The following is a 14,669-nucleotide window of genomic DNA, read 5'->3' as shown; positions in this document are numbered from 1 at the left end:
ATTTAAGTCCATGAGCTTCTGATCTAGGACAAGCAGGTTACTATCTGAGGAAGCCAACATTACAAGTTTGGCAATCATCTATTCTCAATATCTAACTCTTTTTTTAGAAATGGATCCCAGACGATCCTGTGTGGCTGAGGTTAAGTGCACCATTTGTTACAAGAACAATGGAAATACTAACTCCAGTTTGCATTGTACTAAAACTGGCCCTAGGATAGCAAAGAACACAAAAGGTAAGGAGAGATTTAATAGAGGTATCCAAAGCGGCTAGAGCAGATTAATAGTAACTTTCAAATGGGAACTCGGTTTATCTCAAAAAGGAAAAAACAAAATTAAGGCTTTGAGGAAAGAGGCAAGCAGACTAATTGGATTGCTCTTCCAAACGGGCCGAGTGGCACTTTCTATACTGTAATCAGTCAGGATCCATATATAAAAACGTTCTTGATTCATCTTTCTTTCCTAATAAATATCTGGGGCTGTATGTTGGATATGTATAGACAATATTGGGCTCAGCTGTGATGTTCTAACTCGTCCAACCATGTCCTCTTCCCCACTTTCCACCTGCTTCATTCAAGAAGTTCGAAGTAGCAAATGACAAATTAAGCATTATCAGTGAGTTCTTCATCACAAGAGAGTGAGCAGCGCGTCGAAATGAACATCCAGGTATGGCAATAAATTAACAAACCTTGTGAGTTACTCAAGAGAGCTGATGAGATGAGTAAGGAACAGGGGTGTGTGTGTATCTGGACGAACAAGCTATCAACTGCCAGTCTCACCCTTCTCAGCTCTGAAAGCAGAGTCCCACCATCTGATAGAAACCAAATAGGAGGAAAGTGAGAATCCAAGGCCCCAACAATTCCACAATCAGTGAAAGGATGCAAGCTCTTTAAAAATGTAACTATCCCACCTCCAATGACTGTGCAAAGGGACAGAAAAGCAGAGATATGCAACCACAGATCCATAGCAAGAGTGAACAGGCAGCATATTAAAGGCAAGTCCTTTAAGAAACACCACTCTTTAATGGGAGTTGAAATACAGCATGGAGTAGGCAGCAGCTCCACAACTGGATTATGAGCAACAATGGGACTGGTGGCAGAAAAATTTCTTGAAGCCTATGATTAAAACAAGTTTTTGCAGAAATATTAGGTGAGCAACAGTTGATCCACAGAGCTGTGACCAGGCTGCACAATAAAACAAATTCATTTCTTAAGCCAAAAGAAGCATTCCAAGCACAAGCTTTATAGAATGATAAAAGTTCAAGCACCACAGAAACATGCAGAATTTTATATTCAGAATCACACAAGTGGAAGGAGAATGGCAAAAGGACGATGTTGAATGGATATCCCAACCAAGCAACGGGGGAGGAGCGCAGTCAGATTTAGAGGCTGCATCACTTGGACATGTGAAACGCCAAGGGAGTTACTTTACCAGGATCTTCTGCATTTTGCCCTTTCCTGCTCCTTTAATGGTTCCACGCCTCACAATTTGAGAATAGCTTTCAGAAAAAAAGACAGTTATCCATAAATTTACTAAGCAATGGTGATATAGGCAAGAGGAAAATAATTCTCCCTCAACCAAAGATGGTGAAGCAGAAACAACCATTCACCAACTGGTTACAATGTCACTCCCAATAAGTACACAGCTGAGTGCCCTGTTCCACTCCTCACTTTTTAAAAATCCTATAGTCACAACAGGCTTTGTTTAGCCCACCTGTGTTGCCATAACATCATTAACATGCTCATGAACCACAGGTCACTTGAACATAGGTACCTCCTCAACTACCACTCCTATTTAAGTCAGGGAAAATTTCCCTCCAGGAAGTAGGGCTCATTTCAGTATAATTCAACTAGAAAGTGCATTACATGAGAAATAGCTACCAAGTGGGGAAAAAGCTGAAAGGAAAACTATACCTTACAAATTGCATTCCCATTCACTCAGCGAGACAAAGGGTCAAAAACAGATCCAACTCGTGATGCAATACTGTATTAGTGAGGAACACTGACGAAAGGAAAGGAAAAAAGACAACAGCAGCAAGTTTCTTAGAAAAAAAAGGACCGAAAGGAGCTGCAGGGTAAATCATTAGGTTGCCATCCAGCAATTCAATTATAAAACAACACTGGCAAAACCAAAGTGCAAGCCAGGGTGATCCTGGGGTCTGAGAACCAAGCAGTCAGAGGGAAGCTCTTATCAAGCAACAATTGTACTCTTTGCTGAAAACGCAGTGACTAATGGGACGACTCCCAGAAACCTGGGAAACTTGAATGAACCTATCCCATGCACACTGCTGCCAACTAAAGCCTTTAATCCAGTTCAGCCACACCCACAGCTCAGGGGCAAGTGCAGGTATATCTACAGTAGCAGCTGCAGGCATGCGTACAGTCCGTCAGTACATTATTCTATGGGTTCTTGTGTCGAAGGTCTAATGCACATAGGATTAGGTGATATTTCTTGCAATCAATTCAACTAGATTCGCTGCAGTAATGAGAACAATTCAAAGGTCTTGCTGGGGGTGCTGTAAGCGTCACTCTTCATACAAGTCACATGGTTGTTCACTCAGCCTGGACAACAGGAAGAAACTAACCCAATGAGATCAGCCACAGCTTCAATTACTAATTTCAGCAAGCCTCAGCTAAAGCTGCAAAATTCACAGCTTCACATCTGTGAATGAAATACAATAAAGCAGGAGCAAGTGAAGGAGTACTTCAGGAGACCAAAATCACCCAAAAGGACCCCAAATTACCACACAATTAGGTTAAACAATACAGAGTAACATCTATACTCCTCTATGTCACACAGTACCCCATTCTTGCTGTGCTGCTGATAACACACTTCCTGCCCACAGAGAACAAGCATTTATACCGAGCCCTTTGTGATGTCCCACAGCAAATTAAACACTTTCCAAATTATAGTTAGTGTTACAAGAAAACGCAGCAGGCAATGTGCATATACCATTGTCCCACAAACAGCAATGAGATTAACAAAATCATTTTAAAAAAACGTTGATTGATGGATTAATATTGGCCAGCATAGTAGAGGAACAACCCTGTTCTTCTATAAGTGCCATAGGATCTTTAACATCCACCCGAAGGGACAAACCAGGCCACAGTTTAACATCTCTTCAGCAAAACGGCATCTCTAACAATATTCATGCCCAGGTCCCAGGGTAGGATTATGAACTCACAATCACCTTAGAGGTGAGCCTGTTACAACTGAACCAGGGCTAAGACCTTCAAGGGAGATTTGGGGGTGTTTGGGGGCGGGGGGGAGGGGAGAGAGAAACGACAGGCAGGAGCATACAGTACAAGAAGTCACTATGTTCCTCTTCTGACTGATGTCACAGCAAAGACACGGAAGTGGGTTATCCGCTAGAAGATTCTAGAAGAAAATCCACACACAAAATTAGCAGGACAGGGGAAAAGAATAAACAGTCTTGAATTTCACTCCTGGAAACTAAATGTGTGGATATCAGACAGAGGTAAGGACTGGAAGTGGTTGCAATGTCCGCACATCTAAATAGTCTGCTGCTTCTCACTACCCAGGCCTACACAAGAACTGATGGGGCAATTCCCCGGTTTATAAGATCTTAAAATCCCGGAGTCACCCTCGTGACTGATCAGATTACAGCCTTAACTCCACTTTCCTGCCTGCTCCCGTAACCCTTGACTTCAAAAACCTGAAAATCAAAAATCTGCCCAACTCAGCCTTAAATATATTCAATGACCCTGCTTCCACTGCTCCCTGTGAAAGAGAATTTCAAAGACAAATGAACCTCTGAAAGAAACTGTCATCTCCAATTTAAATGTGAGACCCAACTGTGCACCTTGTTCTAGGTTCTAGAAGAAAAACATCCTCTCAGCATCTACCCTGTCAAGCCCCCTCAGAATAATATTCTGATTATCTCCCATTATTCATCTGAATTCCACTGAGTATAGGCCCAACTCTTCCTCATAAGACAAGCCCTTCATCCCAGGAATCGGCCTAGTGAACAGTCTCTGAACTGCTTCCAATGCAAGTATATCTCTCCTTAAGGAAAGAAGCCAAAACTGTACACAGCAAAGGTAAAGTCCTCCATAACCCCAAGATCTATTAGCCCAGGAGAACAGCCCAGAGAATTTTTAGAAACAAAAAAAGGTCATTCGGCCCTTTGAGCCTCTCCACCATTCAATATGATCATGGCTGATCCTCTATCTCAACGCCGTTCTCCTGCGCTCTCCCCATACCCTTTGACACCTTCAGAGTCCAGAAATCTATTTCCTTCTTAAATATACTGCAGCAGAATATTAAGGAAGTGCACATGGGGTACGTTATTGCTTGGCTAAGCATATTTTTCATTAAGAAATCCCAACATTTGCACAGGACATCACTCTAGGTTTGGTCTCACCAATGCCCTGCAGTTGTGCTAAGACTTACTACTTTTATACTCCACCCACCTTGTAGTAAAGGCCAACATCCTTTTACCTTCCTAATTACTTGTACATACATGCTAACTTTGCAATTCATGTGTGATACCCAGATTCCTCTGTACCACAGATTTCTGTAGTCTCTCTCCATGTAAATAATACCCTGCTTTTCTAGTCTTCTCCATCACTATCTTATCCAACCCATTCCACTGGCTGAACTTCCTTACAAACATGATAAATTACTCTTACTGATCTGAGTTCTTTGTTCTGCCTTCTCTGGCCAATATAATTCCACTGGCAACAGGTCGGAAAGAGTTAATTAGAGGGGGAAGCAACTTCTGTGCACTATAAGCACCAGCATTAACCAGTTAGGTCGAACAGCCTGTTTCTGTGCATAATACAAGGTCACCTTCCTTCCAAGGTTGAAAAGCTAGAGATTTTTAAATCTCCCCTCAAAACTTAGACCTCTCACCATCAGAAATCAATTTCTGCTCACTTCTTTGAACACGCAATTTGAACATCGCCCATGTGCTACTGACCAGAACTGGGAGAAGCACTCAAGTTCTAGTTTAACCAGATCGCTAAACAATTTAAGCATTAGTTCCTTCAGCTTGTACTTTGATGTTTTGACTACATGCTACGGGCTACAGCATTCCATTTGCTTTGTTGACTGTTACTCCAGAGTGATTGAATACAGCAAAGGTCAACTCCCCCATAACTCCTAGATCTATTAACAAGCCTGGGTGAACAGCCCAGAGAAGCTTTGCAGCAGAAAGTTAAGGAAGCGCATGTGGGGCAAATTATGTTATTGCTTGGCTCAGCACATTTATCCTCCAGAAAGAAATCCCAGTATTTGCATAGGATATTGCACTATCGGCAATAATTGCAGAAACTCATGGGACTCGCCACCCCAAACAAAGGACCAGTGCCCCCAAGCACACAAGTTAAACATCCTCATGGCATTGCAGGAATACAGACCAAAGGGCTCCCAGTTCAATTCTTAATCCACGCCTACTTATCCGATCTGAGTCATTGCAGACAGGAAGAAAAACCAGGCAGGGTTCCTGTTCCTCTGTGAAGTGTGCGCATGTAAATGTCAGTCAAGTAGAGTAGGATGGCTGTAATAACTTTCATGGTTGAATCATTACAGGACAAAACATGCTGTTAAGAGTATTACATTTTAATGGGAATAATTTCTTCTTGTGCATTCCCATTGTAAAGTCAAAAGGTTTGTTCATGTCCAGTACATTGGGTAATTGAGCCCATATCTACTAGGACTTCAAAATTCACTTTAGCCTAAAACCCGAATGTTGTCCATTTGCTCTCTGCAAGGAAAACCACAACAATCTGATTAGAACAGAACAGTTATAAAAGTGTTTATATCATTGTTGTGAATCCTGAAATGCAGATTCAGTATAACTATCTTGTTTTCTATGATTTATTGCTACACTTGGATATTTCCATCATTTCTAAATTTATGAGAAAATAGTCACTACCTTCAGCTGTAGGCACCATCCTAATATCCGCTACAGCACCACAGCCCAGCTACACCCCCACAGCCCAGCTACACCACTATGGCCTCCAAGTCAGAAGGCTGTAGGTTCAAAACTTACTTCAGAGACTTAAACGTCTAATCTTAGTCTGATCTAATCTGTGCAATACAGAAGAATTATTCCATTCCTCAAATTTCAAATACTCACCCTTGTATTCAAATCCCTCCATGGCCACGCACCTTTCTATCTACTCGAGCCTCACAACCCTGCTCACTCTCTGCATTTTCCAACTAGGCCCTCTTGCGCAACTCTGATTTCTCATCGCTCACGATGGGCATTATCTCTCGCTAGTCCTTTAAGTTGCCCTTTAAAACCGGGTTCTTCACACAAGCCTTTTGCCAGCTGCCCTAATATCGCTAAGTGGCTCATTATATAAGAAATAGGAGTAGGCCATTTAAGCCCTTGGGCTTACTCTGCCATTCAATAAAATCATGGCTCAGTGTCCAATTTTGTCTGATAACACTATCATTTAATATTATTCCTCAACCATCACTAAACCATTTACCTCACTGCAGTTTGTGGGATTTCGCTGTGTGCAAATTAGCAGCTGCATTTCTCTAGAACTGGGACTATAATTCAAAAAGTAATTGATTGGCTGTGAAATGCTTTGGGGTGTCACAAAAGGAGCTATACAAATGCAAATTCATCTTCCGAAAGCTTTTAAATTGAGCTGCACGATTTTTTTTGTCCATCAACTTGGGTGATGCCCGGGATGGAGTTGGTTTAGCAGAAAAGACGGTTGATGAACAATGGCAGACATTTAGGAAAATAGTTCATGACTCTCAACAAAGATATATCCCAGTGAGGAAGAAGGATTTAAGGAAGAGGATAAACCAACCATTGTTAACCAAGAAAGTTAAGGACAGTATAAAATTGAAAGAAAAAACATACAATGCGGCAAAGATTAGTGGTAAACCAGGGGATTAGGAAAAATTTAAAATCCAAAAGATGACCAAAAAATAATAGAGGGAGAAAATAAACTTTGAGGTTAAACTAGCAAGTAATATAAAAACAGACGGTAAGAGATTCTTTAAATATATAAAAAGGAAGAGAGAGGCCAAAGTGAACATAGGCCCCTTAGAGAATGAAGCTGGGGAAATAATTATGGGGAAATGACAAAGCAGTTGAATAAAACTTTTTCAGTCGTCACGTTAGAAGATACTAATAGCATTCCAAAAATATTAAATAATCAAGGGGCGGGGGTGTAGAATAAATACAATAACTATCACTAGAGAAAAAGTACTAAGGAAACTAATGGGGGTTGAAGGTCGGTAAGTCCCCTGGACCTGATGGGTTGCATCCTAGGATATTAAAGGAAGTAGCTACAGATTCTGGAAAAGTTCCAGAGGATTGGTGAACGGCCAATGTAACACCCTTATTCAAAATGGGAGGAGATAAAAAACGGGTAACTATAGGCCAGTTAGCTTAACATCGGTCATTGGGAAAATGTTGGAGTCTAATATAAAGGATGTAACAGCAGAGCATTTAGGAATACATAGTCTAATCAAGTAGAGAAAGCATGGCTTCATGAAGGGGAAACCATGCCTAACAAATTTATTAGAATTCTTTGAGGTGGTAACAAGCAGGATAGATAAAGGGGAACCAGTAGATGGAATATATTTGGATTTCCAAAAGGCTTTCGGTAAGTTACTTAAGATAGTAGCCCATGGTGTTGGGGGTAGTATATTAGCATGGATAGGGGATTGGCTAACTAATAGAAGACAGAGTTGGGATAAGGGGGGCATTTTCAGGATGGCAACCTGCAGTTAGTGGAGTGCCACAGGGATCAATGCTGGGACCTCAATTATGTACAATATGTATTAATGACTGGGATGAGGGAAGTGAATGTACTATCACCAAGTTTGCAGATGACACAAAAATAGGTGATGATGACACAAGGAGTCTACAGAGGGATATAGACAGGTTAAGTGAGCGGGAAAAACTCGGCAGATGGAATATAATGTGGGAAAATGTGAGGTTTGCACTTTGGCAGGAAGAATAGAGGAGCTGAATATTATCTAAATGGAGAAAGATTGCAGCACAGAGGGATTAGGGAGTAATAAGGAAGGCAAATAGAATGCTGGCCATCATTTCAAAGCAAATGGAGTATAGAAATAGGGATATCTTCCGACTAGGGACTTTACAGCCTTCCGGACTGAATATTGAATTCAACAACTTTAGGTCGTGAGCTCCCTCCCCCATCCCCACCCCCTTTCTGTTTCCCCCTTCCTTTTTTTTCCAATAAATTATAAAGATTTTCCTTTTCCCACCTATTTCCATTATATAAAAAAACCCCACTAGAGCTATACCTTGAGTGCCCTACCATCCATTCTTAATTAGCACATTCGTTTAGATAATATCACCAACTTTAACTTTAACACCTATGTGTTCTATTGTACTATTGTCGTTGACATCTTTTGATGATCTGCTTCTATCACTGCTTGTTTGTCCCTACAACCACACACACCCCCCCCCCCCCCCCCCCCCCCCCCCCCCCCCACCTCTCTATCCCTCCGCCCCCCACACACACACCTTAAACCAGCTTATATTTCAACTCTTTCTCGGAATCGAACTCAAGTTCTGTCGAAGGGTCATGAGGACTCGAAACGTCAACTCTTTTCTTCTCCGCCGATGCTGCCAGACCTGCTGAGTTTTTCCAGGTAATTCTGTTTTTGTTTTGGATTTCCAGCATCCGCAGTTTTTTTGTTTTTGTTTTTATAGAAATAGGGAAGCCTTGCTAAAACTATACAAGGCACTAGTTACACAACACCTAGAATACTGTGTACAGTTTTGGTCCCCTTATCTAAGAAAAGATATACTGGCATTGGAGGCAGTCCAGAGAAGGTTCACTCGGTTGATCCCGGGTATGGTGGAATTTTCTTATGAAGTGGTTGAGTAGGTTGGGCCTGTACTCATTGGAATTTAGAAGAATGAGAGGCAATTTCATTGAAACATCTTAGATTCTTAGGGGGCTTAACTGCGTAGATGCTGAGAGGCTGTTTCCTCTTGTGGGAAAGTCTAGGACCAGAAGGTATAAGCTCAGAGTAAGGGGGCGCCCATTTCAAACAGAGATGAGGAGGAATTTCTTCTCTCAGAGGGTAGTCAATCTGTGGAAATCTTTACCGCAGAGGGCTGTAAGAGGCTGGTTCATTAAGTATATACAAGGCTGAGATAGACAGGTTTTTAATCAGTAAGGGAATCTAGGGTTATGAGGAAAAGGCATGAAAGTGGAGTTGAGGATCATCAGATCAGCCATGATCTCATTGAATGGCAGAGCAGACTCAATGGGCCAAATGGCCTATTTTGCTCCTAGGTCTTATGGGTATTGTATTAGTGATGTCAAACACAGGCTTCACATAAAGTGCCATTTGTTTTATAGTGCATTCAAACTGGTAACGATGCAGATGCAAGATATACACGCTAAACATGATGCCTTGGGAAAAAAAGGAATGCAATGGTATTTGTCCCATGGCACTGGTCCCGTGGCACATACAGTTGAATCTGCATTATGCCTAACTTATCCCAAAAAGCGTCTAATTTAAGCCTACACTATTTGCAACTTGTTATTTACTGAAGAGCCAAATCCAATTCCTTCCACAGGGCCATTGAATCTGTAAAAGCAGTACTATGCTCCTTCTTTACCCAATCTGTGGTCACTCATCTAACGGAGTGAATGAAATGAACACAAACAAGCTATGTGAGTTTGCAGAGATTCTTGTCTGTCCGTTCCTATCTTCATCCAACAGTGTAGCCCCTCCAACATTGTTTCAAATGAATTGGCAATTGCACCATAACCTAGAGATCCGATCAGACTTCTACATCTTTATGCCTTACTCATTTGGTTGTTGGATAAGATACAAGAGAAAATATAGTGAACAATAATTTACAGAAAACACCATAACCTCTTCCAGCATAACAGGAGTGATCACTGGCCTGTGTTCCCCTTGTTGGTTCATCCTATTGCTTTAAATAATCAAAAGTTGAACTGTTACTGTGGATAGATTAATACAGAGGAACTATATTACCCAGAAACAAAAACTGTAAAATCCCATCAGCATTCAGCCAAACCTGCACTATTTCATGGGCATCTTATAGCCGAAATTGCAATGCAACACCTGTAATACCATCCCCTAGATGTGTGATAACCCATCTTTCTGGCCAACTCAGGCAGTCAATCTCATGGGGACTGTTGACAACGAACTATGATCAGCCAGTGTTCCTAAACATCTTTTAAAAGAAGCAAAACTGGGCCTGTCACCTTATCCTCTCTACAGCAGGCAATTAAAGCTAACCTGCCACCTTCTCAATCAGTTAGACTATCCAAGCTGCAACGCAGGAACATTTCACAGGAGAGATGATTCCCTCCACCCTCCAACAATCTCCAGTGAACGTTTTCTGGATTTCTATCTCAACCTTTCATCTTGAAGCCCACAAATAAATAGGCACACATGTATGTGTGTATGTAGACATATGAAAGTACACACATTTTTGTAAGGAAGTATTGAAACACACACATACAGGTTAAATAGCCTGTGTAAGACTTGAACTTTGCTTAAATATTAGTTTAAAATCACCATTAGAGAGGGTTATAAATGAAAACTTGGTATGTAAATATAAAATGTATAGTAAGAGTTGTAGTCACAAGGTGGCCCTCCCCCCAGCCCCCCAGACCCATTTTAAAACAGCTCGATGTGATTGTAAGGCCCTCCCTTGCCTGTGCCTGGTCCATGCTCCCTCTTCTCAGAGAGAGAGGATGGGGATGCGGGGGGGGGAGGGTGGGGGAGTATTTTAGGATTGAGGGGGTGTAAATGTTTGCTCACCCTCTGGCGGCCTCCAGGCTCTTGATGAGCTTCTTGATCTTCCAGATCTCCACGTTCCTGTCGGCTGCGGTCGGGTCGTCGGCCATTTTCTTCTCGTTGTGCTGCTGCTGCTCTCGGTGTGGGAAGAGGCAGAGACACAGAGAGACGGCGAGTGAGTGGAGTGAGTGTGTGAAAGAGAGAGAGAGAGAGAGACAAGCGCGCACACGCACCCGCTCGTTCTCCGGGCGCGCTCACACAGCACGGCGCGCGGCCTCCCCCGAGCCCCGGTTCCGCCGCTTTTATCAAATCCGCCTTTTCCCCTTCACTCCTCTCGCTCCTGCTGACGTCAGGCACCGGCTCGCATGGCCGCCAACCTCACATGGATCGCTCGCCCTCTCCCTCTGACGTCGGCGCAGCATTGCCGCCCCCCATTGGGCCCGCCTGCGGCTGCGCCACTGACTAAAACCCTCTTCAATTGGCCCCGCTTCGCCGCTCCCTACCAGCATTGCGCGGCAGTGCCGTGGAGGTTTATGGGATTTGTAGTTCCCTCCCCCTCCTCATTTCTTCCTTCCTGGTTCTTATGGCCCACAGTTTAAAAAACCATTATTACTATTTCAAAGCACAGCCATGACTTTATTTTAATGTTTTCATCGCTTCCTACAGCCAGAAGTGCCAACCAAAGAATATTCACAGAAGTGGTATAGAGTAATAGGCTAATAGGAAATAATGGTTTTCACAGTTTAACTCAGCTGATAAAAGACACCTTTATTCCCCACCCAAAAAAAAATCTAAAAAAATTCTTTATTGTAACATCTCTGTTAGCAAGCCAAATCCCCTGAGGGAAAGTGTCCATCTCGAGTCACACAGACTATGAGAGACCTAAGGTCAATTTGTGGTTCTGGGTTGAGCTTGGTGATCACAGCTGGGACTGGTTGGACGACTACAATTTGTCTCAGCAACCTGTATTAAGAAAGGAAAAATAGGTCCGCGTTCTGAATGCTATCCAGCAACCATAACTGCAAGTTTGGGGTGTGGATAAGGGCACAGGGCGAGGCTCAACTCTGCTATCCTTCTTAATCAGATAAACTAATTCTCCGAAGAAGGGTCATAGACTCGAAACATTAACTCTGTTTCTCTCTCCACAGATGCTGTAAGACCTGAGTTTTTCCCACATTTTCTGTTTTGGTTTCAGATTTCCAGTATCCACAGTATTTTGCTTTTATTTTAAATTGATTCTCACTGTTGACACATGAATAATAGTGACTTGAACAAAGTATCAGAGGTAGTAGATGGGATAGCCATGCAACCATGCCATTGATATGGTGACCAGACATCCTGGTTTTTCATTGAAAGTTCCCATGTCCTGGCTTTTTGCTCAAAATAGCTGAAATCTCCCAGTTTTCAGATTCTGCCTCTTTACATGGATCGTAACAGAGATTTCCGTCAGTACTTCACCTTTACATATAGCATCCATGTCTCTTCATTTCCTCTCCCTTCCTCTTTACCTCATGCTCCATTTACTAGCGGCAAACATGAAGAAACCCTCTCAGTTGCACCCTGCAAATTGGATTGTCGCCCACTCACCATCCATTAGACAGCTGTGCCGGGACACTCCCGCATGCCCAGAAACCCTTCTCACTGGCATCCAGAGCTGACATCAGAGGCAAACTTTTTATTTCCCAAAAATGGACTGGTTCTCAATGGGACAGCTTTTCACTGTCCTAGTTTGTTTGTCTTTCAGTGCCCTGATTAACCATTCCATCAAAACATTCCATTTGGTCAATCAGGCACTCCATGGAGGAGGCCAGCAGGGGAGGTATTGATCTATAGGAAGCATTGGAGGTAATTTATAGGAGTTACTGGAGGTAATTTGTAAGAGGTCATGGGGTAATTTACCTCCATGACTACTCAGGAGCCGGAAGGAAATCAGCCTCTGAATGGCAACAGAAGACTGACAACGGTGTCTACCAACCTCAAGCCACACTTGAACAGGTAGTCAGATGGTGCCCATCGGTAAACCACCAATCAGTGCTAAGGATGGTGGCAGGCAAGTTTGATTGAGTCGTAGCACATTCAATCAAACTTTTCATTGAAAGATTGCGTGCTTCCCTACTTGCAGCTCTAGCTGCAAACAAATCTCCTGCGTTCGTTGGCTTAAAATCCAGCTTCTGGCTGAAAATGTCTCTTGTTAGAACCCAGTATGCAAATGAAAATTAACCAGGCTTTTAAATGAAGATTGGTTTACCTTTGTGCAATGCACAGTAAAGTTAGAGTAGAATAGAGGATTCTGACCAGATTTTGTGATAAATGAAGCCTTGGTTCAATTTTTTTTTAAGAAAATGAGGCAGAAATATCATTAAAACAAAGATCTGTGGTTCCTAACTGTCTTCATTAATTGGGTGTCTTAACAGGGTTGCCAACTCTGGCTGGACATATTCTGGAAAATGTCAACATATGACCTCCTACCTGCCACCACCCCTTCCCCAGACCCAACATGTCAATCATCTTGGAGCCCCATCTTCTCAAGGCTTTTCAATATGTCCTGGTTTTGACTTTTGAAAACCTGATCACTTGATCATTGTTGGGCAGGTCAACATTTACAGGGGGAGAAGGGGGGGTAGAAACTAGGGATAGGAGAAAACCTTACAATGTGAAGAAAATTTTATGAAGATGAAGACTCAGCAAAGTGCTGATGGCATGCACTAGAACAAAATCTGCAGAGGGTACAGGAACTGTGTTTGGCCTTGGGTGACTTTGGATCATCATAAACCCTGAAGCAAAATATGTTAAGTAATGAGATTAGCTTATTTCTAGGCTTCCTCCAAGACAGTGCTGAGGGGGTACTGGTTCTCAGAACTGCCAGAATTTGAATGAGATGTTTTTGAGGTTTCCTGTTTATGCTTACATTCAGTTTGCCAAGGAGTGACTATATTTCAGAAGTATTTCATTGACCGTACTTTGGTATGTCCTGAGATTGTGAAAGGCGCTATGTAAACCCAAGTCTATCTGTATGTTGCAATTTGTTTGTCATACTGTTGCTATTTCCATAATAACCATATGTCACACCAGGGTATTATTTTAAGCTCCAGGATTTATATATTTACCATTTTTATGCCTACCTTTTAATTCTACCAAAGATAGCTAGGGCCCTGGCACTATACCCCATAGTGTTACCCAGCTTGCATTCCTTCCACAGTCCTGGCCTGCAACCCTTACATTGCTGTAGTCACAACCCAGAAAACTAGCCCTGGTCCAATCATTCTCCTCATATTTGGCAAATATAGATTTTAGTTTAAAACGTGTTTTATCTTAATATCTGTCAATTTGAAAATAAACCGGTTCCAAAGAAGAATCACATTGAACTCGAAACGTTAACCCTGTTTCTCTCTCCACAGATGCTGCCAGACCTGCTGAGTTTTTCCAGCAGTTTCTGTTTTTATTTCAGATCCACAGTATTTTGTTTTTATATGTTTACCAAATACACTTGGATCTTGATCAAGGAAGGGAAAGGGAGCGGTGTCTCCTGAGGCTGAGCGATATATCATCTCAGCTCACAAGTGAGGATTAGGCACTTAGCAAGTTGCCAGAGGTTGAATAACACACATAGGGCTAACTGTGACAGGTGAGGCAAAGAATATTGGAGGGGGGAAGAGAGAAGTGTGTTTTCAATCTCTTCGTCTTTTGTGTTATTTTTAACATTCCCTTGATGTTGACAGCTCCAGAAATTGCTTGGAGAGGGAACTGAGTCGTTAAAGAATCTCAGTAAAAATTAATTAAATAGGAATTACATTCTACTTAGTATTTGTCTCTATAAGACCAAATAGTCCTGATAACCACAAATAAAAACAGATAATTCTGGAAAGACTCAGCAGGTCAGACAGAACCTGTGGTGGAGAAACCAAGTTAACATATTAAGT

At 42.2% G+C, this 14,669-nt stretch overlaps 1 protein-coding gene across 1 annotated transcript in view; it reads right to left on the bottom strand.

Moving 5' to 3' along the window:
- The window catches only part of LOC121280731 (eukaryotic peptide chain release factor subunit 1), a 55,217-nt gene extending 44,061 nt beyond the window's left edge, over positions 1-11,156 (bottom strand). Inside the window, exon 1 of the mRNA XM_041192866.1 lies at positions 10,774-11,156. Within this exon, the coding sequence (XP_041048800.1) occupies positions 10,774-10,859 (86 nt within the window). The 5' untranslated portion in view covers positions 10,860-11,156. The remainder of the gene's footprint in view (positions 1-10,773) is intronic.
- Between the last annotated feature and the right edge of the window lie 3,513 nt (positions 11,157-14,669).

Source organism: Carcharodon carcharias, chromosome 8 (genome assembly GCF_017639515.1).
Source record: "Carcharodon carcharias isolate sCarCar2 chromosome 8, sCarCar2.pri, whole genome shotgun sequence".
Taxonomy (NCBI): domain Eukaryota; kingdom Metazoa; phylum Chordata; class Chondrichthyes; order Lamniformes; family Lamnidae; genus Carcharodon; species Carcharodon carcharias.
Note: the sequence above shows the minus strand (reverse complement) of the source record. Positions and strands in the feature narration are given on the sequence as shown.